This window comes from Apteryx rowi, unplaced genomic scaffold (genome assembly GCF_003343035.1).
Source record: "Apteryx rowi isolate R43461 unplaced genomic scaffold, aptRow1 scaffold_237, whole genome shotgun sequence".
In the NCBI taxonomy this organism is placed as follows: Eukaryota; Metazoa; Chordata; class Aves; order Apterygiformes; family Apterygidae; genus Apteryx; species Apteryx rowi.
Window position 1 is genome coordinate 704497 of NW_020448719.1, and position 26738 is coordinate 731234.

Consider the following 26738-nt stretch of genomic DNA (forward strand, 5'->3'; position numbering starts at 1 on the left):
ACATTTTTCATACTGAGATTTCTTTTTCTTTTGGAATGGTCTATCAGTTCATATCCGGGTATTTTTGGTATATCCCTGGGTATATCTGACCCTATCTATCTGAAAGCATTTACTTTTTGTGTTACTATTGTGAGCGTTTTGCTCTTGATCATTCACAGATTGGAAAAACTGTTACTTGTCCATAATAGTACGAGTGCAAAGATGTAAATAGCTGGTTACAAACCGTATAAATCCAAAATCTCAGAACAAGTAAATTATTAGTACTGTTTTGTAGTTGAGAGGGAAAAAAAGACATGGTAATTACCTTGTCTTCCTCAGAGACAGAATGCTGAAACAGATTTCAGACTACACCTCTTATTTACTTAAATCTGATCCCTTTTAATAGGGACTGGTGTTGCAGAGAAAAGTATCATAACCTTTGCTTTTTATTTTAGAGATATAAGATGCTACTGCTCTGTCATGGTCTAAATAACCAGGTCTTATGTGTCATTAGAACAAGTCTTGTCTAAACTAAGAAAAACCAGCCTTATTTTCATATTTCAATTGAGTGGAAGTTCTTGAGAAATCACAGTGGTGGCTTTCCTTGTTCCCAGACTGACTGACCTCATTTGTGCCATATATAACATTGTGAAGTGATCCATTTCTTATAAGCCTTCCCCTCCTTCTTTATGGCATTGGTGAAATTTCTCACTTTGGCTGAAAAAAAGAGCAAGTTAGCAGCTCAGGTTTCTTCAGATGTAAAATGTTTTTGTTCAAGTACACATTTCAAGATTGGGTATGGTGCAATGCAGTAGTTAGTAAGCAGATCATAGAAATGATAGCTTGAAGTTACAAAGCAAAAAATGTCTTTGCTGCCACTGGAATTTTGGCAGCTCTTTATGAGCTATAGGATATTTGGAGATTATAGTAAATATTGAGACTGCCTGAAAAGAATATGAAGTTTTAGGCCTCTGAGAACCTTTAGAGCATAATTGCATATATGATACTTCATAGAAGAATTCACAGTCATCTAAGGCTCACAAGATCTGAACTCACGTGGATACCCTTCAAAAATATTCAGCAGATTTTCTCAATTTCTTGGGAGTTCCTGTGGTTGGTTGGGGAATGTTTTTGCTTTATACATCTGAACATTTATTTTGGAGGCTGGCTATATTCCCAGGTGCACACAGCTAACCTTACTTTGTTTTGTAGGTTCTGTTTCAGCTCTGGGTAGGGCAGAGCTCAGAATTCTTCAGGAGACTGGTACTGCTGCTCTCTCCAGCCAATGCATCTCCCAAGCCCTTGATGTCCCCAGAATGTTTGCCTCATCATATCTTGTCTGATGTGACTCAAGGCCTACCTCATACACATGCTGCCTGCTTAGAGGAGCTTAAGCGAAGCTATGAGTTTTATCGGTACTTTGAAACTCAGCATCAGTCAGGTTTTGAGCGGACAACCAGAACAAAACAGAAGTCAAAAGAGCTGAACAGTCTCCACACAGCAGTTCGCAGCTTGCAGCTTCATCTCAAGGCACTGCTGAATGAGTAAGTTTATACATGAATTAAGAGAACATGCCTGTGGGAAGAAGGCTTCAAACTTCTTTGGGTTGTCAGTTTATATCCCAGATTAAAAACAAAAAAGACAAAGATGTATAGTCATGGCAAGTACTTCATACCTGTTCTGTTTCATAATTGATTTTAGTGAAGGTGTCTTTTTCCAAATTATTGGCTCTACTTTAAAAGATGTTATTTGGCATTAGAAGTCTCTCAACAGTTCTTAAAAGATTCTGTTCCACCACTCGTATTCTGATGCTCTGCCCACTGCTGTCTCTGAACTTTCAGCGGTGACAGCTAGGCATATCTTCTCATAGTCTGAAGTCAAAGTGCCTTGGTCCAATATGGAACCTAATATTGTTTCCTGGTTGTTCTTTAAATATCTGGCGAAATTTCCAAACTAAGCAGTGCATAAAAATCTCTCCTCTCTTAGTCAATCTCTTGAAAAATCTGAAAACATACTTATCTTTCATTGATTTTCAACATACCAAGCACTTTATAAAAAAGTTCAGCTTGTAATAACTACCTAGCAAATATTTTTAAAGATTTGTCACTGCCTTGGTGAAATAGTTGAAACTGTCTTACTCCTTTAATCTTAAATTTAAGGATTGCTATAATGAATGTGAGTGAGTCCATGCCAAGAAAGGAGTCTTATTTTTAAAATTTTGGGACAGCTTTGAGGTTTTGGCTAAACCAGATCATGAGAGCTTGGAGAAAATAACAGGATGTTAATGAAATGAAACTTGAAGAAATGATGAAGTCAAATATTTATTGATATTTTATTTGTCTCTTCATCACTTAGGGTAATAATTCTTGAGGATGAACTTGAAAAACTTGTTAGCACTAAGGAGACACATGAGTTAACAACAGAAGCCCATCAGGTTCTGGAACAAAAACTAAAGTTTATTCAGCCTCATATCCAGGCAAGCAACAGCTGCTGGGAAGAAGCCATTTCTCAGGTGGAAAAAATGAGTCGAAGAAACCCAGATAAAAAAGGTAAATATGAAAGGTTAATTTATGAACTAATGGAATATGCTTTAGAGATGGAATGGCCAAACAGACCAAAGACTGTTCAGCATGTGTATCTGAGTTTCAGCTGGAGAAGGTCCTACAACCATAGACTTTGATAAAATGATATGCATGTGTCAGACTTTTCATCTCGATGACATTGAGGCTTTTGTTTCCCTAAAAAATGTAAATATGTTAACACAATTTATTAGACACTTGGATTCAAATTGTTACATTACCGGGCATAAACCAATAGTGGCTTTTTTGACTTTGACTGGTGGATGATGTGTGAACGGATAGGATTTCTGTGAATCAACCCTGAGATATTTTTCTTTTCATTGTTAGAATTTCATTTAATTGCATAAAAATTACTTGGGTAATCGAAATGACAATGACATTGTCATGAAACTTTCTTGACAATGACATTTCTTGAAGTGTTTGAAATTGTAGAAGATGTATTGAGCATATAATACCCGCTGGAGCGTGAGAGAGGGAGAGATTCTTCTGTGTGCTGAAAAGTCACACTGAGCAGTACATCCCAAAGTTTTGCCTTTGTCCCTCTACCCAGTGACCTGTGCTGTCCATGCTGTTTTCCTTCTGAATCACAGCTACCTGAAATAATTGAAGTGAGCTTAGGCTGTCATGGAGCTGAACACGTGGAGCTGAACCAATAATTTCTAACTTTTTTTCTTTCCAGGACCTTTTATACTGCCCTAGGAAGGTGCAACCCAGAATCTAAGATTAATGCTGGTAATAGGGATTTTGCAAAAGGAAAATTGTTATTTGGCGTATCAACAAGTTATATATAGAAATCCAAATTTTTAATGTGCTAGGCCCTTAATTATATAAGGGGGGGGGGATTATGCAGCAGATGGATTAATATTGCTGTGGGCAAAGAGACATCCAGGCTGACCTTGTTCATGCTTACATCAGACCTGGGAGCACTGGGGAGTCTAATGCAAGCACTGAGCTGGTTTTACAGATCATTTTGAGCCTGGTTATACAGACCCAGGCACCGTATAACCAAGTTTGTACATTTGTTTTCTGATGATCTAGTCTTACTAATTCCCTGTCAGTGTTGCATAAAAGTACCTATCAGAATATTGGACGTAATCTGATAACACCTGCCTGTACTATTCTGTTATGTTTTGTTGATGCTGTCTACAACCAGCAGTGCCGCTGATCTTTTATTTTTTTCTTTTTCTTAAATGTTATTTCTAAACTGCATACCATAGTGGTTTTAGGCATTTTAGTTTTATTTTTACTTTGTATATAAATTTCACAGAAGACACTTTTCTTATAACTTGCTTCCTTTTAAAATTCAGTACAAAAATAGATTGGTGTATGATTTAGAGAGGAAGGATTGTGCAGGAAATAAAAATAAATAATATTCCTTCTTTACTTTCAGTTTTGTCTCATGACTTTTCTGGAAATGTGCTGGGTTTGTATCTCTATTTTGCAACAAGTTTACTGAATTAGTCCGCAGGAGCTACTTTTAAATTATGTCAGTCATTGAAAACTATTTTTATCTGACTACATCTGACTTTCGTGATGCATTTCTACTCGGTTCAGTTTCTGTGAATTGACCTTATAAAGCTGTGCATGAAAGCAAATTTAATTCTTCCACTGTCATCTTAAACATCTGAACGGCTGGTCTGTCAGTCGTGACTCTGTGAATTACTTCATTACATGTCAGCATTTTCTCTGAATTTTCAATGCTTTCTGAAAGTTCTTCCCAAGAAGATACCTTTCTGCTGAAATAATATAAAAGCTAAGCACATCTTTCTTTAGTCTTTATGCACCATTATCTGATACCAAATGAACCTTTTGACAAGAGCTGTAGTGAGAACCCCATGGCGGTAGTAAACTGTGTCAAAGTGAATGCCTAACACTTCTTCAGCAATATGTGTTTAGTTCAACTAACCATAGTAGGGCTGTGGGAATACCATTTTCAACCTCAGTTGTGAACAGTGTTGAAGAGGGAGCTGTTTTTGATGTTTTATATCCAGTCTTTGAGAGGAAATATTTCATTACTTTAAAGTTGTATATATTTGTAAACTATTTTTGGCAGTATCTCATAGTTGTGCTCGGTATTAAACAAAGTAAACCTTTTTTTGTTTCTTCATCTATAAATGCAAAATATATCCACTACTTAAATTTACTGTTTCCTTGGTTTTGGTTCTTATCTTGTTTATGTATTGAGCAAAAATGTAGCTTTGCTTGCCCTTCTTGTCCCTACTGCTTTCAGCATGTGAAAGCTTGGTTCCAGGAGAAGGAGGAGACAGCTCACCAGCTGCAACAGTGACGGTCCCATGTTGCTCCATGGAGCGGGGTAAACCGAGAGCTCACTATGTTCTGTAGAACGTAAAGAACCATGAGCTGAAAGCTGCCAGTCATTAAAGACTTGTGATGAACTGTGGGTTATTCTAGTTGTGGCATCCTAGGTAGCTGCCTATCACTTATTTTTAAAGCAGTTTTACATATCTTTAAGTATTTTCTGTGTAAACAGATGGATCTCCTTCAGTAAGCATTTCATGCCCTAAATCATTCTGTGTCAAAGCAGGTTTCCTACAGCTACATTTAATAGTTTATCTTGTCAAACTCTGTCTCATCAAAGGCTTTAAATTTAATTGATTGAACAGTACTTTTCTCATACCCTTCCATCATTTTCATGGATGGTGATACTAGCATACCTTATAGTACGTGGTTACTCTGATGAATATCCTTTGGCTTCTCCCCTTTTACAGGACTTGGTGCATTCCAAAACCAGTACTGTTAGCCACTTGTCCTGTCAGATACATAACAGATCTGAGAGGAAGTGATGTTTTATCACCTTCAGGGAATTCATCTCCACTTAAATGATTGTGTATCCATAGATTTATGGATACACATAGATCTTTATTCACTTCAAATGTGTTGATTCTAGACTTTCAGCCAGCTTCTCTTTATCCCTTCACCTTTTTTCTTCATTGATAAAACTGATTTACCACTGGAGGCCTCAACAATTTAAGCATATAGTAATCTGCTGCTACTTTTACAGAAAAATACTTTTTTACAGAAGAATACTTTTTACAGCTAGTTACAGCACTGTTCTAACTATCTTTGAAATAATATTCCTCAAACTGTTTAAATTACATCCTCTTTTTCCTTTTAGATTGATAGATAGATACATCTCTTTTAGATATTTATAGAAGCAAGGCCATCATACACTGCTGCAAGCTCCTGTATATTGCCATGATTTGATCCACCAGAGAGAAACTAAAGCAGCAGCAGTTTTAGTTAAGCACTGTGAATTCATGATCTTGAAGCATATCCTTAGCAATGTTATAATTCCAGAGAGATGACAAATAAAGTAGCCTGTACATATTAGAACAGCTGTTTTACTCTTCTGTTTTGGGTAGGCAAGCTTTTCACTGGTAACTTTCATTTTATTCTTCCAAATTTGTCTTTATACATTCAGGGGCTTACTATTATTATTAATTATTATCAAAATTTTTTTTATCCCAGGGCAGATTTATGTACAATGTACAAGGGATTCGTATCTCATGTCAGTTTTCCACTTCAGGTTTCACTCCAAGCTTCACCTTTCTTTTAAACCATCACTTTGCATTTAGATATTTCTGGATGTCAAATCCTTAGCTCAGCCCAGGCAATGAGAGAATTATATACTTCCTTTGTTTGTAAAAGCAGGAAACTGAGCACCATTAGAGGCATTATTAATGTAAACTGCCTAAAGTCTTCTATGTATAGATTGGAAACTGAAAATACGAGTGGGGTCTGGAGAGGTCATATAGCCCATGTCCCGTGTGCCATTTGTGAGTAAGTGCTGTTTACCTGTTCTTGGAAATCTCTCTTCAGAGATATTTTAGAGTATTTCCAAGCATCTATTCCAGCACTTAACTGTCATTACCAGTAGAAGGTTGTTCCTGATATTGAATATAAATATATCCTACCGCAATCTAAAAACATCGCTTTTGGTCTTCCCACAGTGGACCTTCTATTTCCTCTTTATAGCTCTCTCTTACACTTTTGAAGATAGCTAATATATTTCTTTCTATCTTTCCTACATAACCACATTATCCCTCAGATCTTCCCTGAAGGTTATACTTTTTAAAATTCTCTGATAATTTTTACTGTTCTTCTCTGAACTCCCTCTAGCTGATCCACAATATTATTGAACTGAGGAGCCCCAGACTGGGCACTATGTTCCTTCCAAGGCCTTATCAGTGCCAAACAGAGTGAAAATGAAATTTCATGTCTTACAGTCTGTGCTATTGTTTGTATGTGTATGTACTTTGGCTTTTTGATCACAGCAGGATATTGTTGACTAGGTCTCTCAAACCTTTTTCTACAGTTTTGGTGCCCAGTCAGTCATCATGTAGTTGTGCATTTGACTCTTCCAAAGTACAGAACTTTGCAGCTGTTGTCACTGAATTGCTGTATCTAAAATCCTCTTCTTCCTGGACTCTCTCTGATTTTTCCAGTATTATTTTGCATTCTAAATCTGCCCTTCGGTATCTTTGCAGATTATCCAAATGTCAGCAGATTTAATGAGCTTAAACATTTTTCTTTCACCCATTGAAAATATTGAAGAGTATCGGACTGGAGACAAATCCTCACTCAATGTATTGTTTCTGTCTGAGAGTGGTAACCATGCTCTGGTTTTCCAGGAGCATTCTGTCCACCTATTAGCAACTTCTCCTGACCATTTTGCTTATGAGCAGGTCATGACACAGTGTCAAAAGCGATACTGAAAACAAGATGCAGGATATCTTTGGCTTCTTCCTGTTCATAAGACCTGTCAGAAAAGGAAATTGGAATGGTTTGACATCTTTTATTCTCAGCAAATCCACACTGGCTCTCTTGTATCTCCCTGCTATCTTCCAGGTGGCTATAAATTTTGTTTGATTTCTTCCAGTATTTTCTAATGACTTGAAGCTGATTGGCCTATAATTTCCCATCTCTTATTTTATTTTACTTTTTAAACTTGGGCACCAAGTCTCTTTTCTGGTCTTACAGATTTTTCCTGTCCTCTTCTGGTTTTCAAAGCCTATAAAAATTTTGAGATCTGTTAGTTGAAGTATTCCAGGTAAGTTTCATCAGACCCAACTTAAATAACTTAGCTATTTTGATATGTGTTCTCTATATGGTGTTTCAGTGTATTCTAACCAGCCTTCTCACCGTTTTTTCATATGTGCCAATCCTGCCTGATAAAAATGCCTGGACCCTGCCTGACTGAGTCAAATATACCGCTCAATCTTTCTTTTCTTTTTTTTCCAATTCTTTTCTTTCTTTGTTTTTCTTTCTTTCCCCCGAAGGCAAACTTGAAGCTTCCTGTGACAACGTACAGCATACTACAGTACCTTTAATACAGCCTACCCTGCACATTGAAGACAAAGATCCAATCCCTGAAGAGCAGGTAAAAAGAAAAAGGAACACTTAAATTAATAAACAGGTCTTTTTTTTTTGTATCCATTTCTTTTTCAGTTGCTTGTGCAGTGACCTTCTTTGTCTTGACAAAACAGAAAAAGTAGGTAGCCAATGCCATTTCATATGTGGACTTACGGAAAAATTTGATGTATTTTCTCTCTGTTGTTCCACAGGGAAATACTCCCCATGTTGGAACAAAGAGCACTAGCATTTGCTTATTCACATATAACATTGGAAATAATTGACTAAAGGAGAGGCAGAAACACAAGTCAAAGTAATACAGGAAAAAATTTGAATTGTTAAAAGGCCGTATATAAAGTTGAGTCTTACTTGCATTTTATTAGACCAACTGATGCAGATCCAAAACGGACATGTTTCTGGACAAACCAGCCTGTCTTCAGTTTGTGTAATCTCTGCATTTTTAGATACCTAAAACAGACTTTAACACCAAACACGTTTGTGATGTTTCCCCACTCTAAGGGAAGTCCTGCAATGGTCAGCCTGTCTTGACGAGAGGCTGGCCTCTGCCCCAGAACCAAACAGCAGGTGCCTCCTGAAGGCAGACTGGCCACTCGTGCTCTCCCCTATCACTCCCTCACTTTCTGCCAGTGTTACCCCCCCCAAACACACACATTCTCTCTCCCATTAGATTTTTTTCCATATCAAAGTATTAAGATGAATAACTTTACCAGCTGTCTGTCATAACATAAACAGGGCTCAGGATTTTTCATGTTTGTAAGCCAATGTAGTAAAATTTGGAGGAGGAGTTCACTATTTTCAACATCCTCTTGATAAGTTAAATTAGCAGGATGCCTGACTGAGTAAGAATTGCTTATGGTGTAAATTTAAAAAAAGGAAAACCACATTGGCACTGCTTATTTCCATCAGTAATTATGGAGCAATGGACTCCCATTTCCAAGGTATATACTTTATGACATTTGTGTATTTATATGAAAATAAATCTTGGGTGACCGCAGTTATGTTAACTTAGAGTGAGTGGACTTGCTCCAAAATTACACAAGGATAACTTAAAGTAGTGTCAGATCCGCTGGCTCTGCTCAAACAAGACCTCATCCTCTTATGGTGTTTGGCTTGTGTTGAGATCACTTGATCACATATCAGCTTGTAGGACAGGGTCTATGCTGAAGGCAAACATCAAAAATTGTTTTTATTCTTTTTTTCTTTCTTTCTTTCTTTCTTTCTTTAGGAATTGGAAGCATATGTTGATGATTCAGATATGGACAATGAATACAAAAGGGAAGACTTTTACTGCTTTTCCCAGGAAGAGAGAGAGAGACAAAAACAGGAGAGAGAGGAATCCAAGAGGGTGTTACAGGAATTGAAATCTGTACTGGGATTTAAAGCCTCAGAAGCAGAAAGACAGAAATGGAAACAGCTGCTATTCAGTGACCATGGTAAGCACTGCTTTGAAAAATTAATTCCTTTCTAAGAAAGGGTAGGTGTCTGTTTACCATCAACTTCTGACTATGTTGTTAGAATACTAATAGCACTCAGATATAGTAGTGCCTTTGATAGAGCTGTGTGGCCCTTGTTTACTGTTCCATCTGTTTGGAATTACTTTTTAACAATCATTATATTGACTATATATTGAAAAGAACTCTAAGAAATAGGAATTTGGCTCCAAACAAAATAGTGAGCTAAAATATTAAGTACACAAAATACTAAGCACAGCCAGAGAACTGTCAGGCAATAAACCATACTAACTAAGCTGACTTTCTCTCTTTGCTCTCCAGTAAATATGAATTTTAATGAGGGTGCATTAGTAAATTACTTTTCAGAGTTTGAAGTAACGATAAGAATTTATCCCAGACTAACAAAAATGTATAGATTAAAGTGAACAGCTAGACTTTGAAATATTAAAGGCCCATAAAAAACTAAGAGGCTTTTGTTTCCATGAAAGAGTGAGTATGCAGAATATATTTTCCCCAAAAAACTGTCAAGAAGAATTCTTCAGAACCAGCTCATACTCACTCTGATGAGGACTGCTGGGTAGCTCCATCCACTTGCAGTTAGAGGCAGGAATATGCAAATTTCTCTTGCCTCAACAGGATAGCTGGTCTCAGTTCCAGCAATAACACTGGATACAGCTTGATTGCTTTTGCTCCTTGAGCTGTTTGATTTATTATCTTTACAACTGGGAGTAGTTTATTTTTTCATTTTTCCCTTTTTTCCCTTCCCTTTCCCATTTCTACCCGTACCTGTTGCAGAAGGGTTAGGAAGAGCCCTCTAAAAAATTTTCTTGGCCTATGCTAAGAAAAACAACCCTCATCTGGGAGCATATCCAAGGATTCTGCCTCTGCCACAGTGTTTGCCAGGAAAGATGACCATGAATTGCATCCTTCAACAATTTAGTGGGAGCACACAGTAACAGACTATACATATTTATAAGATTGTTTCTTCTGACATCAAAACCACAAAATATCTGTGCTTCACAACCTTCTTCTTTATGTCCATTCAGCTACAACCATGGTAGAAGAAATCTCTTGGCAATTGATATTGACTTCTCTTCTAGTTGAGTTAAAAAAGCGAGACAACAGATTGCATCAGATTCTACTCAAGAGCAGGATTTTCGTGTTATCCTTCTGGTATAAGATGGGACACCACACAACTCTTCACATAAATCTCTTCAAGTCTCTCTTTCCTCTGAGTTGAAGGGAGAAGGAAGGAATCCTACCTTCAATTCAAGTTTTGACATCTTAGATGTAGTGACTGTTCCAAGAAAGAGATGTTGTCAGGAGAGCTTGCATAGAATATTTCCTTATCTAAATTGGAAGTTACCTGTCCAAATCAGTGTATCCTCAGGCCATTTCTGGCCATAGCTTTCTTGAATTAATGGACTAGCTTAACTGAACAGCTCTAACCCTGAAAAGAGTCAGCTGACTCCTCTAATCTTCAATAACATACTGCTAACCTGGAACCCTTCATGGCTGGCATTGGTTCCTTTCCTTTTCATATTCAGATACAACATTCCTTTAGGAGTAGAAATTCTCTGGTGGGGAGGGAGGAAAGTGTGATTTCATTCACCTGCTTAGGACTTAACATAGATTCCTTCCATCCTCTACAAAAGTGGAAAATATGAGTGGGGTTTGTGAAAGCAATCCATATTGTTTCCTTTTGGCTCAGGGACAGTGTGTGTCTAATCTGCTGTCCATATCAGTCTTTCAGACATATCTTCTACTGTTTTTGAGGAATTTCTTTGTTATTTCTTCAGGAAAAACCATAAATCAGTTAAATATGACATAATGGACCCTGACATATTGCTACAGCAGACTTTATTTATCTGTACATGACAGTCATTCCTTTAAGAAACCTTTTAGTGAGCTGTGCTTTCCACATTTGTGGCTGGCATTATTTTGAAGATTTAAAACCAAAAGGGTTCATCTTCTTGCCTGCATTGGTCCAAGCCAAAGGATGGTTGTGATATGGCATTTCTCCATCACCCTTTACAAATACAGATTTGTAATCCCTGGGGTCCAGACTGATTCTGAAATCTGCATATGAATTTATTTTCTTGTTTCTTGCTTCCCCAAGTAGAAAAATAATCTTTGCCTCGGGCTTACATAACCAGATAGACTATTAATTTAGCATTGCTGAGCTCTCTGAAACTCCCTTCAACCATGTGGAGAAGTTTCTCAGCCTTCTTCACATTTACCTTGGTGATTACCTCAGTGAGATGTGTCCAAACTCTTACAGCAGTGTCTTGCAAAGAATGCATAAGTTATTTCCAGATAATCTGTGCTTCGTTATGGTCCCAAAAATTCCACAACATTCTCCAATCCAGATCAGCCTGGAAACAGTTTCTTTTTTCTTCTATTCTAAATCAGCTTGGATCTTATATGATCTCCTCAGTCCTGCTTTTACAGGATGACTGTGTTCCAGAAATCATGTGTTCTCCTAGCAAGGCATTCTGCTTTGTTAGAGTTTTGGTTGGTTGACTGAGGAGTTGGAGAGGGTTTCTGCATAAGAGGTCAGCTCCAAAAAGCTGATATGTCTAAACAACGCAGCATGATGTCGCCTGGAGATGATATGTTGGATTCCAGAAAAAAACCCACCATCTTAGCAGAGTATCAAACTGAAGTAAATTTGCCCAGGCCCAGCAACATGGTAATACTGCTTGCAGTAGGTAGTTTATTGGACTGTAGGTGTGCTTATTTTTGGTCCTTTGGCATCCTGTTGAGCCAGAAAAATGGAAGTGCTTTTGAAGAGATCTGGGAAGTTGTTAGTGGCCTGGTTTTCATTCATCAAACATTGTAAAGCCACTTTCTTCTGGTGCAAAATCCCTTCTAGTCTCTCTCTCTCTCAAAAAAAAATTTTTTTTAATTTTGTCAGTAGTTGTATTGTTCCCAGCTATTTCCCCCTCTCCCTTCTTGTCTATACAACAGTTCTTCTACAGCCGTTTCCCAGTTCTTCAAGTACTGGGAGAGGTACGCTCTGAGAAATGGTGAATTCCACCTTGTTTATTAACTAATCATCTCAGCAAGTTGGCCAGTTACCAATTTGAAGTATCTCTCTATTTACCTTTCTAGAAATTTTGGCTTTGGAAGTATTCTTTGGAGGAAGCAGGCAACAAAGGTGGCTCCTAAATGATAAGATTAGCCTGCATATTCCTGCCTCTTCAAGCAAATGCACAGAAATAAGCAGCAGGAATTTTTTCAAGATGGGGAAAGAGCTGCTACATTAACAATTGAGATTAGTCTGGTGCAGTGCTCCTTCAGTGTATGATGTTTTAAAGCAAACAATACAATTCAAATTCTAAGCCACAGTTTTCAGTGTGCCAATGAAAGTAATTAGCAATGTGACAACCATAATGATGCGCCTGCCTTCAGCTAGCTAAAATAACTACTACTGAAATAGGATGCAATGGAAAAATCCTAATACCGTAAAGTTTGTTTCCAGTGAAAAGTTTGTGTATTTCCCAGAGTTATTTTCATCTCTGCTTACAGGGGTAAAGTCAGAATGGAATTAGAAAGGGAAATGCCACTTGGGAATCTGCTGTTGCCGCTCTCATTTATGTTCGTGCTGCTACTCTAATGGAGCTACTGCAGTTTAGGGAATCTGTTACTTGGAAATGGACCCTATATCGTTTTGTTAAAAAGAAAGACGTCTGTTCTTCAAGAAGTGATTGTACCGTGTTATACTAACCCTTAACACTGGGAGGAGAGACTTCCTGGCAAGCATCCCGTTGCTGGCAATGGGACTCGCTGCTGCTTCTAACTTCAAGAGAGGCTAAATTAAACCACACTTTATTTGCGAGGACACCTTACCAGACTGTATGAATACATGTTGTGTTTACATGTTGTGATGTATGAGTTCAGATATTGCATATAAGGACTTTCTCATGTACCAGCTGTCTTTATCGGATTAGGTAAACTGTTGTTTAAAAGGAAGGCAGTTCAAGTCTGTATTCAGTGTAGCAATTTTACTTGTTTTTACTTTAACATTGAACACGTCATCTGTGTTTGATGCTATTTTGAACATTACGAATGTCATGTCCTCTTTTTACATCATAAATTTTAAGGAATAGTTCAGGCAAGTAGCTATCACCTTTCATCTTCAGCTTCCTGGTTAGAAAACACTGATTTATTTTAGGTTTTCTTTGTCTATGTTTTTTGTTATTGTTGTTTTGTTTTTTTAATCCATTTTGACCCTTACATCTTTTACAATACTCCATCTTTTAAGACACAAATAGATTAATTATATATAGCAGCTTACTTTTTGTTATCATTTCATTTTTTCCCCTTTTTAAGCTGCAGTGAAACCCTTGTCACCTGTAGAACCACTGAAGCTACTAAATAATTTGGAATCACCTATGAATTCAGTTACAGAAAATCAGGACTGTAGCGAAAGCTGTGATATATCTGAAGAAAGAGACTCTAATCTAAGAGTGAATGCTGCTGATAAAAGCAGGACAGAATATTTGTATGAAGATCCTGAGATGGAGAAAGACAGTACTACTGATGAAGGTATTTCTACAGAGGCTGAAAAAAGAGCGTATTATCAGTGTGAAGGGGAAGGAGAAGAACTCAAGCTGAGTGATGTGGATGGAGTAGAGGTTTCCCAGCCAACCTTTCAGGATGCATTGCATTCAAAAATCAAGCATAGGCTGGCTCAACTCCATATATCAACAGATTTTAACTTCACATCTGGTCTGGCTGCACAAGTTGCTGCCAGGTCTCTTACTTTTAGTACAATGCAAGAACAGACTTTTGGAGATGAGGAGGATGAGGAGGAAGAAGAGAAGATTCAAGAGAATGAAAACCTTATGGAAGAGTGTGAGAACGAAGATAGAGGTTTTGAAAATGAAGAAAAAGTACAGGTCTGACCTGAACTTTGTTAAGCCAACAGCAGGTGATTTTGATAGAAATAACTAAGGTGGGAAGATGAAAATACTGAATGGAAAAATGGAGACCTAAATGTAATACGTCTTGTTCCCTAAGTATGATACACTAAATAGGACTTCTAAGTATATTGAGAATTTGCAGGTAAGAGGAATTTAGGTTGCATCCAAAAAATAGTTGGCTGTTGCCTCTTGAAGACCTTAGTGGTGGATTTTGGAATTTACCTTAATGTTTTCTGCTTTATTTATTTGTATTATAATGTGTTTTTTTCTAAAAATAAGGAAAAATAATGTATTGAATTTCAACAGACTCTGTTTTTTGTTTTCTGACTCTGTTGTTGTGGTATCAATGTTAGTTACAACAAAAAAGCCAGGACACTTCTTTTGGAAGAACCTGAACTGTTCCCTGTGATCTTTCGCTACCACTTTTGTTTCACTTCTTGTGTCTGCAGTGTACTGGTTAAGCCACTGTAGGCATTTGTGATTCTGTAGCCGGTGTTGCTCCCAACTAAAATGTAGAATTTTAAATAAAAATATGAAGGAGCTAGTATTTCATGTGTCCTGGGATACGGGGCTGAAATAGTATAAAGTTAGTTGTGCTTCATGTTAAGGTTTGTTTAGAATTTTATGAAGGGTTAATAAATAATTTCAAGATGTTGTAATTCACGTTAGAGAAATATGAAGTATATGTTAGAGAGGGCTATAAACATGTCAGTAGAAAGTAGTATAGATGGCTAAAAGCTATCTGTTGATTGATAATAGATGAGAATTAGATAGCTATTTATTAAAACAGCTATTAATTATTTGTTAACCTTTTGTAAATTGAACCTTAATATGTTTGATTTATATTATTTGCACAGGATTAGTTTGTTTATTGTACATTTGTGTTTATGTCCTGAAGTAATTTTCTTAAAGCCAAATTAACTTGTCTTACAACATGCAGTATTTTGTTTAAATAATATACTTGCTTTTCCCTAATGTTCTTTCATTTTTTCTTAGATCACAGCTATAATCTGTGTGACTAAGAGTCCATGAGAGAACAAGAATCATTTATTTTCTGAGGTGTATCTTGTAACCTAGTTGACACCTAAGTCTGGATGTTTGGTATGAGGTTATGTGGGTTTTTGTCTTTCTCTGTAGCAGTGGTATAAAGAGCAGCAAACTCTGGTATGGCAGATGGTCACCTCACAGAGGAGCTGCTCAATGGTTTCGCTGCCTTTTGCCCTCTGATACCTAGTGAGGAAAAGGTTCCCTGTCTCTGATGGTGAGAGCGCTGCCCCTCCATATGGAATATTCTGCTTGGACCTGGATAAATTTCCAGTCAGAAATCGCTTCACCTGTTACTTAGGGCATTGCCTCTTTGAACCTGATGACCCTTTAGAATAAAGGGTGTGGAGATGCAAGTGGTTCAGAGCAGTACCTTTCCCAGGATGCTGTTGTGGGAAGCGGGGAAGCTGGTGAAGGTCAGCAGGTTGGGGTGGAAACCATGACCTCATGTCAGAAAACAAATGCTTTCTTTCAACTTCCCTCTCCTCTAGTAGTGATTTCATAGGAACACTGTGAGTATAAATATGTGGCTTTCTTCACAGATCCTAACTGGGTAAATAACTTACAGAAAAGGGAACATGTGACTCATTTATTATTTCACAATGTAATGTCTGTCTTCTCCCTCACAGACAGCTTTTGGTAAGAGAATGTTTTGACATGCTTGAATATTGTATTTTGTGCCCTTAGTTATGTGTAGGTGGCCGGAATCTGAATGGATGATGACCTTGTTTAAAAAAAAAAAAAAAAAAAAAAGCTTTTCACTATGTATTCAGAAGCTAAGCCTCCTCTTAGTTGTAGAATCTGTTTTTTCTCTAGGCCTGAAAAGGTTAAGCTAAGAAAATGAAATACTATCTTATTTTCTCCGTGTCAAGCAATTGCTTTTTTGAAGTCTAGAACCACTGCTTTGGATAAACTATGTGTGTGAAGCGTTGTCAATGCTTCTGAAAATGAAGTCTTCCTCATCCTTGACTTGAGATCTTTGAGTTCACTAAGTGCCCAGATATTTTGTTCCTAGATAATTATTCTCACTGCCTAATAGTATATTCCATTAATAAATATTACATGGAATATTATTCCATGAACTCACCCACCAGTATCTTATGATCTGATGTTGTGTATCCCAAAATTTCATTCTTCTAAATCTTTCCTGTGGGATCCAAATCTTAGTTTACAATGTAGACTGCTATGATAAGGACTTGCAAAAAGATCAAGTTTAGGATATGAATTATCACTGTACTCACAGTTTTTGATAAAGTCAATAATAGCATCAGTACTTAGCACTGCTACTAAGATAGATTTCAGATCTTTCATTCTTATCCCTCAGCTAGGTCAATGCAACTTTTTGTGGCCATGTTATAAACCAGCTCACTGAGTCCACTCAGGTTAAACAAATCACCCCCCTCTTTTTTTTTCATCTTATTTCAATTATGCGGTTTACAGCACATACCCCAAAACAGCACATACTGTGATATGAGTATGGGATGAGGCTCAGGATCTCTAACATTTATGTTAGTGGCAAAGACAGTGTACTGTGAAACTGTAGCCTTGACATTAGACATGGGTAAGATCAAAGTATGAATTTTTGGAGCAAGTTCTGATCCTACTTTGAACAAATAGATTTTCTACAAGCAATTTAACTGATTTACGTGCAGATAAAATGTTCTTACTTAACTCAGTCTTAAATGTAACGTATATGTGCACCTGGGATCATTTGCTCTTTATTTAATATCCTCCCTTCAGAAGAATATGGCTAACAGTCTACAACACACAAAGCACGGATTCCTTTGATTTGAGAACCAGCTTCCAGCCACACGTACATAGTCTGTTATAACCCTGATTTTCTCATGATGATGTCGTCTGAAAGGACTGTGTGTACATGCTGCAGATTCCTTCAAGAACCTGACAGATTTCTTGGCAATCTTCGTTTATTTATGCATTTAAAATAATATATATATATAAACACACTAGAGTTTGTTTTAGAGCTAAAGAGTTTCATTAATATATTGAGCATGTCAAGGTCTGAGTGCTGTCTTGTATTCTTTGGCTTATTACAGTAGAGAGGGAATTTTGTAAAAACAGAGCATTTACTTCTTAGGACTTTGTAACTTTTTGAAATGTGTTAATCAGGAAATCCACAGTAAATGAGTTATGCCAAAGGATATCAGCAGCCAAAATTCTTTGCAAAGAGCAGAGCTAACAATAAATGTATTTTCCATCATTCACTTTTAGTTAGCAGCTCTGTGAAGCTGTAAAGAAAGAAGTAGTTATATACGGTTAAATAATTGCTTCTCCTCCTGACCTACCTGCAAGGCACTCCAAAGACGATATTTGCTTTCTAGATTGGATTGCAATACAATTGGATGCACTACATCTTTTATGTTGGTTGATTTTACAGCTATAGAGATAGGTAGAGGCTCAAATGGAAACAAAGATCTATAATAAGAACATTAATTGCTCCTTTTTTTTAATGTATGCCATACTGACAGAAATGAAACGCTGGTGTAATGGGAGCAGACTGTGAGAATTACAGACAATTCAAAATCTTTCAAATGGGCTGGAATGTGCTTGTGTCGACTATAAGCAAAATCATCAAATGTGAAGGCATCTGCTGTTGGCTACAGTAATAAGACAATTTCACTCCTGACAAAGGGTTACTAGTCATCACTGGATCCTGCAGTTAATATCTAAATATAAGGGGAAGTCCTGGCAGAGTAGCCAGTTATACCGAGTTTCTAGACTTTGCCCTCAGCACATCTGTTTGACCAGATTGTGTGTTTACATTGGAAATTTGATGTGCATTTGAATAGCAGAATTTGTGACGGCTTGTTAATTTCTTTGCTAGTAAAAAATGATCTAAATGGTGACCTATAGAGAGTGGTTGGCCTGCACTGAACTTTACAATCTTTTAGTCTACCCTTTTTTACAGAAACAAAGGTCAAGTATACTAAACTGCCCTGTTTAAAATATTTAGCGAAGGGCTGCTACTGCTCCATAAGTAGCTCGTTCCCATGCTAACTACTCTAGAATTAAAAGTTTTTCTTAGTGTGTCATCTAAATGAGAGCAGAGTGTGTTAGAATGGTAGAATGGTTGCACGCGGTCAGAGTAAAGGGTCGGGCTGCTCTGCAATCTTGTCTCCGATAGTGACTAATAGCAGCTGCCGAGGGAATAGCATGAGGAAAGGAAGATCATGTAATGCTGTTTCCCGCAGCTGCTTCCCTTGTCCCCAGCAATTTGTGGCTCAGGGACTTCCTGAGCCAGTGATGGTGGCTGCCAGTTTAATAGGCCTCGATGGAATTTTCTTCCATAAACTTGTGCAATCTCAAGTTTGATGACTTACGACTTGTCCCACTGCCAGTATGCTCTCATCTTTATTACAGTCTTTTACATCTTGTAAGACTTGTCAATAACTTTTTTTAAAATTTTATTTTCTAAACTGAACAAGACCACTTCTATCAGTTCTTCCACAAAGGCCATATTTTCCACCATTTCAGGTGCTTTCCTTAGAAATCTGTCCAGTTTTTGAAGTATAATGCCCAAATTGTGATGCAGGACTCCAGATGCAACCTCGCCAGTACTGAGTATGGGGTAATAATCACTTCCCATATAACACTGAGCCATTAAACTGTTTTTGAGTTCATCTAGGAACAAAATCTTTTCAGATTTTTTTACCCCCAGCTACTAAGATGACAAATGAAAATATTTGGTCTGATGGAGGAGAAATATTTATTCACTGTCAGTAGAATTTGGTTGGACAATGTTTTTCTTTGCTAACAAAACAAGAACTTGTTAAATCAAAATGATCTTCCAACAGCTGCCACCTGGTCTAACATAAACTAAAGATGCCAAAAAACACTTGTTTAAATTTCAGCTTGACTTTTCAGAGCTGTTCTGATCTCTGATGAATAAGCATGTTTCACAAAATGTATTATTGCACAAGAATCATGGAGTGGATATATGGATATCAGAGATCAAACTGAAGGCTTAGCAAAATTTTAAAATGCTTGGAGGCGTGCTTTATTCATATTCCTGACCTTTAATAGTCTCATCTATATTTTTTTATTTTATCACCTTGAATTTTAAATTTAAAAAAAATTCCTCTTTGATTTAATTGGCTTGGAAATTTGTGCAGTAATCAGATAAGTGGTAATAGTACTGTGATGATAAGTGATAATAAGACAAGGTTCATAGGTAGGGGTAATATCTACCTACCTATGAACTTTGCTTTGTAAACTGATGCAGCAATACAGTTTGAGCTACAGATACTCAATGTAACTCTTTTAGATATTCTCTCTGACCTTTCACATTGCCATCTCTAAGCTATAGACAGGTTTGTCACAATAAAATTTGACCCAATGGGTTGAATGCTCTGTTAGCCCATTTTACACTTTCTGAATTTGATATAGGATTCTGAAGAAGTGACTATAATTTAGTAGATGAGGGAAAAAGGGGTTGTTTCTCTATTACAAAGTGGCTTCTTTTATAAGGGTTGAATGGGACCAAATCTCAAATACTTTCACTCCTATGAAAATATAAAACATGTCAGATGAAGAGGGCACACAGGCAAGCCCATAAAAAAACATTAACAGTAGTTCATATCAGATACCTATATACAGCTGATTAGATAGCTTTAGGATACTTTTAAAAAAACTCATATTTCAAGTTAAGAGATAAGATGTTTTTTATAAATACACTTATTGCTGATGTAAGAAATAACAGTTATAAGAGCTACTTAGAATAACTGTAAAGACTGATTTAGTGTTACTATTTTCACACTGTTTGCAATTCATAACCATGCCCCAGGTGATACTGTACAAGAGAAGGATGCAAGGTTTCCTCCCCCGAACAGTTTACTATCTAAGCAGTGGCAGCAAGGCAGTTAGTGTATTAAGAATGTTGCTTAGCATCCTGTGCCATGGACTACTGTCTTACTTTGCCCTCTCCTCCTTAGACTGTACATGTTCTGGGACAAAGACTGTCTTTGCTGTGGACCTGAGCCTCACTGAGCAGGTCCTGACTGGAGTTTCTGTGACACAAATGTTAAACATTTATAAGGAGTGACAAGAGCCCAGGGGAGGACAAACCAAGGGACTAACGTGGTGGTGATGGTTGAATTGATCATGTCATTTTTAGTTTTTTTCCTTGTATTTATTGGGTAGAGAGAAAGAAGTTTTTAAGGATTGGTTTGGACAAGATAGTGTTAATGTAACAGACTGGGTCAGGGAGGGAGCTCCATTTTTGAGGACTTTGTGAAAGATGCAGAGAAGAGAGCTCATACCTAAAGGCACAGCCTGAACTATCTGTGAGGAGAGGGCTAAACGCTCATAGTCATGCCAATGCTGTCAGAAATGCGTTATAGTTTATTTCATCCTTTATAAACATGATCAGCGTATTCTGACCTTTATGACTTCTCAGCTTTTATTCTTGAGGCCTCACAGACAGTCTTCTTTAGGGGATGTAGTCCAGGCATCCCCTAGACCAGGCTGCCTGGGTTCTGGCAGTCACTGCTGTGCACTCTCAGTCCCTCCTTTAGGCTGGCTTTTGCAGCCACTCAGTGATTTAGTGCCCTGCTCTGGCTGAAAATGCATCACTTCTTCAGCTTTCAGCTGGGCTGGCTCCATCAACTTACTCACCATGTCATTGAAAGAGCACTAATACCAGCTCAGGGGAGCAGGAGGGAATACGTGCCTAGCAGTGAGGAGGAATGCTATAGCTCAAATATAAGTCAGTTTGAATTATATCATTAATGTTTACATGCTGTGAAGTACCTCATTAGCATTTGTGCTGAAGCAGGATAAACTCAACTCCATATGTCGCTTCCCTCACCTCCATCTTTTCTGTTGGTTAATGATGATGCCACCTATTATTTTCCTAACTCATTTTGACTCCTCCCTCTTTTTTGTTCTTCAGGCCTAAGCTGTCTAAGGCCTGTTGTGTCTTGCTCTGTAGGGTCTCTAGGAAGTGATTATTATACTGCCAGTAAAACCAAAATAATCAGGCAGGTTTTTTTCTCTTCTCTGAACACCGTTTTCACCTTTCTGGTCTCTGTGACACCCACAGTTCTTTGCCTTTACCACTGCTCTCAGGGGGTTCAGATTTTAAAATACTTTTTTTTTTCTTACGTGTTTGTAACACAACTTGATTCTTCTGTACCTTTCAGCACTTGAATGACTAGGTTTAGAAATGTATATTGAATTTCTCAGTTGACTTGATTTAGCAAGCTAACTGCAAGCTATCCTGTAGAGAATTGAAACAGAAGATGGACACTATAATGGGGAGCCTTGCAGTCAGAACAGAAATAATAAGGTATTGCAGCTCAAATTTATACCACCTTTTTCTTTGTGTTGGCTTTTATAAGTAATTCTGGTTTACTGAAAAACATAGGTTGTATTTTAGAAATAATCACAATTGTACCACGAAGTCCCAAAATGAGTATGTTGTTTGTTGGCCCGACCCGTGCACAAATCTTAATATTTAAAGACTGCTTCCTGACCTTCTCCAGCTGCATGGAAGAGAACAGACAATAACTTCAAGCTCCCAAATAGAAAGTGACCAATGCTTTCCTTTATTTCTTGCTATTAAAAAGAGGTCCGTTCCTAAATAAACAAAAAGAGAAAAAACAATGCTTAAAATCACGCTTCAATAGTCATTACTAACAGAGAAAATAGAAGCACTATAAATGAGCTGCTGTTTATAATGTTTGATGTGTGTGTTTCTTAAATAAAATAAAAGGCTTTTTATGTCTAGTTACACAATTTTATATTTACTCCGGGATGAATGCCAGAAGTCCATCAATTGTCCTCAAGATCTTTCATCTGAAGCCACAGATGGTCAAATTTAAACGAGTCCAGGCTGTCAGTTTCTGTGCTGCTCAGTATGCCGTTGTACTCAGTTTTTCATGTCCTGATGTAAATGTTCACAGTCAGTCAGTGTGCACCTGTGAGCTCCAGGTTTGGAAAGGTTGTCGAGATCTGGCCCTCATAGATTAGGGCTGAGTGAAACCTATACAGGAGCAGGAAGCCTCAGAAGCACTCTGTGGGTTATTGACTCCGTCTTCTTCTACTGCAGGGATCCATGTCATATGCAATCCTGCTCGTAACCGTATTCCCTCTACGCTGCCTTCTTTGTAAGCTATACAAGCCAAACTTTTTTTTAAAGTTTTCTCTCCTAGTTTACTATCTTATAATGTACCAGGTAATGTATTTCCAATAGAAACAAAAATATTAGTGGCCACACTGAAAATACTGGACCTGGACACACAAGGGCTAGAGAGGCTCTTCTGGTTTGACCATTTTTGGCAAGAATTATACTGGGATGATTGCCTATGGGAGCACTGAACTAGATTCAATGTCTCTGGAGGTATCTTTCAAACCTCCAGTTTTTGCTGGTGTATTCTTTCCTCCAGTGGTCTCTCTTCCCTCTTAGCAGTCTTCAGCTTTTCTCTAGTATTCTGCTTCCAACTTTCTAGGAGCTAGGCCACTTTTTCCCTTCTTTTCTGAACCTGTTGTTTAAACCTCGTGAAATGGCAGATTAGAGAGAATCTGCCGCCATGCACTCCTATCCATAAACAAAAGTATTCTTAGGGCTGCTATCTTGCCTGTCCTGACTTTCCTTCCAGGGAGGTTTGACCTCCTTTTCAACATGGCCCTCCTCTTTCTTGCTGGTATTCAGAGGCTTCCCTTCCAGGCATCTCCCTCCTCAGTGACAGCAAGGTGCTAACACCTCCCCAGCGAGCCTGATTCTTGGACATATATTCCTCCTTACATGAGCTTTACTTGTTATTTCCAACAGGAAAGTGGCACAGTTAAGACTGAGCCTTAGTTGCCCTAAATAAGCTTGCTTCTTGCTGTGATAGGGGCTGAAAACATGCTCTCCAGCTGCTATGGCACTGTTCTTTAGCTCAACAGCTGCCTAGCCTTGAGCCCTAGAAACTTTGGGAACTAGCAGTTGTGCTTAAACCTTCCCCACTCTCAAAGAACAAGTGTTTTCAGAACATAATTGCTACTCAATCTCCCCTGAATCTAACCCTTTCCAATTTTTATTGAGCAGTAATAATGGATTGTGTCTTAATTTTAATTCAAAGGGTTTCTGTGATTTTTTTTTTTTTTACTTCATTTTTATTGTACATGCACATTGCCAGGTATCACACTGAAAAACTTAAAAACTTCTCTGGCAAAGAGGTTGTGTTTTTTGCATATCAAACTTTTCAGTTATTTACTCAGGAGATAAATAAAAACTTAATTTTTCTTAGATAATTTTCTAATGGCAAGAGAACTGAATACTGTTCTACCACATAGGTTCTATGGAGGTATTTAAAATGCACACTGATTTCACATCCTTAGTTAGAAAAGCTACTTAACCTTGTTTTCTCTTATAAAGGCTTTGCGCGGGAGCTGCTGTGAGTGCTTGTCAGCCCATCTGTCCTATCTTAAACATATAAACAAATACATGTCCCTCAGCATTTCCCAAAATAGGGCCTTAGGGCAGTATGGATTGTCAAGAAAACCACAGTGAAAGCAATGGATCTTGATAGGCTGCTGTTTGACTGGTTAATAAATGAAAGCTAAATATAAGAGGAAATGTTTAAAAGAACAAACTACAGTGAGAGACTCCTGGCAGGGCTACAGAGGGAAATTGCATGTGATACACTCTGAAGTTCACAGGCACTGAGAAAGATCCACAGTTTCTCTTTGGTGTGGAGACAGGAAACACACACCAGACTAGTAGTCTTCAGCTGCTCTTAAAAAAAAGAAAAGAAAAAAAAAGAAAAAATAAACTATTTTATCTACATTTTTTTCCACAGACTCAGTCCTGCTGTGCTGGTATATCAAGCTGTATGTCAATCAGTCTCCATATCTCTTCCTTTAAGCTCTGTATAATGTCAGTCTCTTTCCTTCAGCTGCAAGTTCTCAGGGCAAATCTTCCTTCCACAAAACAAAATCCCTCCCGTATATACCTATCACCGGTAACAGTGTGGTTTGCACCTAACCTGCCAGTTGCTGACACTGTTTTGAGCACTGTGGTGATTAGATTGGCCTTGAGCAGGTTTAGATCAGCAGGTGCTTAAAGCAGTTATGAAGCCTGCAGTCTGTCCAGGTTAAGGCTCCAAGAATTCAAGTTTGGGGTCAGATATAGGTAATAGCAGGGAGACATGAACCACTTGTATTCATGGGCTTCTACTGTTTCTTTGTGGCAGTGCTTCCTGCCTGTGACGTTTTCCCCAACCCTCTTGTTTCTCTTTTTCTTATTTTCCCATTTTACTTCCTTCCTTTTTCCTGTGGATATGAATCAGGACCTAAAGTCTTTTTAGCATGTTTGATGATATGCATCACCATGATTAATTTTAACCCTTTTTTATTTTGGGAGGGGGGATGAGTTTCCCCAATTTCAGAAGTTAGATCTCTCAAATGTAGTCCTAATCACTTTGAAAATCTTTTTGGTTGCTATTGCTTCTTTAGTGTCTGTAATAAAACTATCCCTCACTACTGTATGTATCATTTTTTCCTCCTTATCCTGTATTCCTGACAGTTGCCTATGTGGCCTGGATATGGTTTATCCACCCTTCAATTAGCAGTGATTGAATGGGAGAGGGGATGCTTTTACAGGGAAGCATAAATGCTGTATCAGCACTGTTGTTTGATCTTCTATATAAAGTTTATTTATAATCCCACCTTCCCCTGGAGATGCATTTCATTTTAAGCAATCTTGGCAATAGTTTGTTTCTGCAGTATATTTTGCAGGTTCTTTAGTACAAGTACTTTAGTAATGAACACTGGTTACTCTTGTCCATATAAGTGATGACTGAAGAAAAAATCTTTTTCTGTGTGGGATATGATTCTGGCTGCATCTTCCCATACTCGTTCAGAGGCCTGTATGCTGTGCAACCATGTGGCAACTATTACCAAAATTGTTTTTAACATCACATAAATATCTAGGTAGGTGGAGGTTTAGGGGGAGAATAATGTGTCACCTGAGGAGGCTGGTAGCAGTAGATTTTTGACCTAGGAGCTGAGCTTAGGTGCTCTGCAGGAGATATGTCTTCTAATTGTCTCACTGTAAGATTCCTGAGAAACAGATTTGCTCTGTACACTTCAAAAGCACTAAAATAATGGAGACAGTACAAACTGTCTCCTTTCATCTGAAACTTTGTGGCTCCCTCATAATTCTTAGACTGCTGGTGTTAGGAGCTGTGACCGATACCCAGTATCAAACACCTCTTCCTGTAAACTTACCCTGTCTTGGCATTAAGGTTAACAGCTGTTGATCCCTCTTCTCACTTACGTTTGACTCACTCTCACCTGTTAGTTCATATCCTCAGGAAGAAAAGCTTGGAGATGACTGTGGAAGAGGGGAAATAATTTGATCTTGCAAGGCAGGGGAAAGTTCAGTGAGGCAGGAGTATTTTGGTGTATTGAATCTTGCTGCCTAACTGGTGCATAATTTGTTGTACAGTAGAAAAGTCTTGCTTATTCTTTGCTGTTTCCAGGTTGTTCGGTTTGAGGTTTTTTTCATATTGAATACTGAACAGATCCAATTGCTGCTGTTAGAAAGGGAAGCCTATCTACCGAGAAGGGTCCATAATGATTTTCTGCACTTCTTGGAGAGTTTTTGAATGCTAAATTGCCTGTGTGTATTCTTCATGTACCATATGCAAATATTCTTCAGGAGGTGATACTACCACTTCAGACAGTCAATATTTTCTGTGTAAGAACTGTACACGTTTCCTATCCTACCAAGAATGTATATATATCTATGAAGACTTAAGATTGTATCTTTTTGAGCAATTCTCTTTCTTTAACCATCTGAAACTTTCTTCCTGTTTCTCAAGTTCTCTGCTGATTTATTAGACACTTGTGTTATATTGTGTACTTTTTTGTATTGGCTGTATTGCTATATTTCTCCTTTCCCTCATTAAAAACTGTTCTTCTCATCCTTTTACTGTGCTGCTTTATATAGCAAATACTCATATCATATCAGGTAACCTAGGGTAACCAGCTTCCCTAGGGTTGTTTGGAGCATATTTCATGCTTTTATAAGATAGTGAAGAAGCTATGGTGTGAGGGATCATGGAATACTCACGGTAGAAATAAATGGACAATATACAGAAAAATTTACTGAGAGAGTAAGTCTCTTGTACGGGTGTTTCTGCTGATGTGTGCTTAGAAACCTATGAGAGAAGCAGGTTTTGAGGAGAGATTTGGAAGAGGAATCTAAGGGCACCTTGTTTCTAGAAATGCGGCCTTCAGCTTAGGTCATTTAGTTCTCTACACTGTCTCCATCCTTAACTCATCTTGCATATTTAGAAATGTGTAGAAACTCTAGCTTTCTCTTAGTGATATATTGAGGACACAAAGAAAGCTGCAAG

At 37.8% G+C, this 26738-nt stretch overlaps 1 protein-coding gene across 11 annotated transcripts in view; it reads left to right on the forward strand.

Moving 5' to 3' along the window:
- The window catches only part of VEZT (vezatin, adherens junctions transmembrane protein), a 79841-nt gene extending 53538 nt beyond the window's left edge, over nucleotides 1–26303 (forward strand). For 7 of the 11 annotated variants that reach the window (XM_026066089.1, XM_026066090.1, XM_026066094.1 and 4 more), the window contains 5 exons: nucleotides 1192–1523; nucleotides 2335–2528; nucleotides 7859–7959; nucleotides 9178–9385; nucleotides 13739–26303. In XM_026066089.1, coding sequence (XP_025921874.1) covers nucleotides 1192–1523; nucleotides 2335–2528; nucleotides 7859–7959; nucleotides 9178–9385; nucleotides 13739–14313 — 1410 coding nt within the window. In that variant the 3' untranslated portion in view covers nucleotides 14314–26303. The other 4 variants (XM_026066098.1, XM_026066096.1, XM_026066095.1 and 1 more) reach the window with 3 other exon arrangements.
- The last annotated feature ends 435 nt before the right edge of the window (nucleotides 26304–26738 follow it).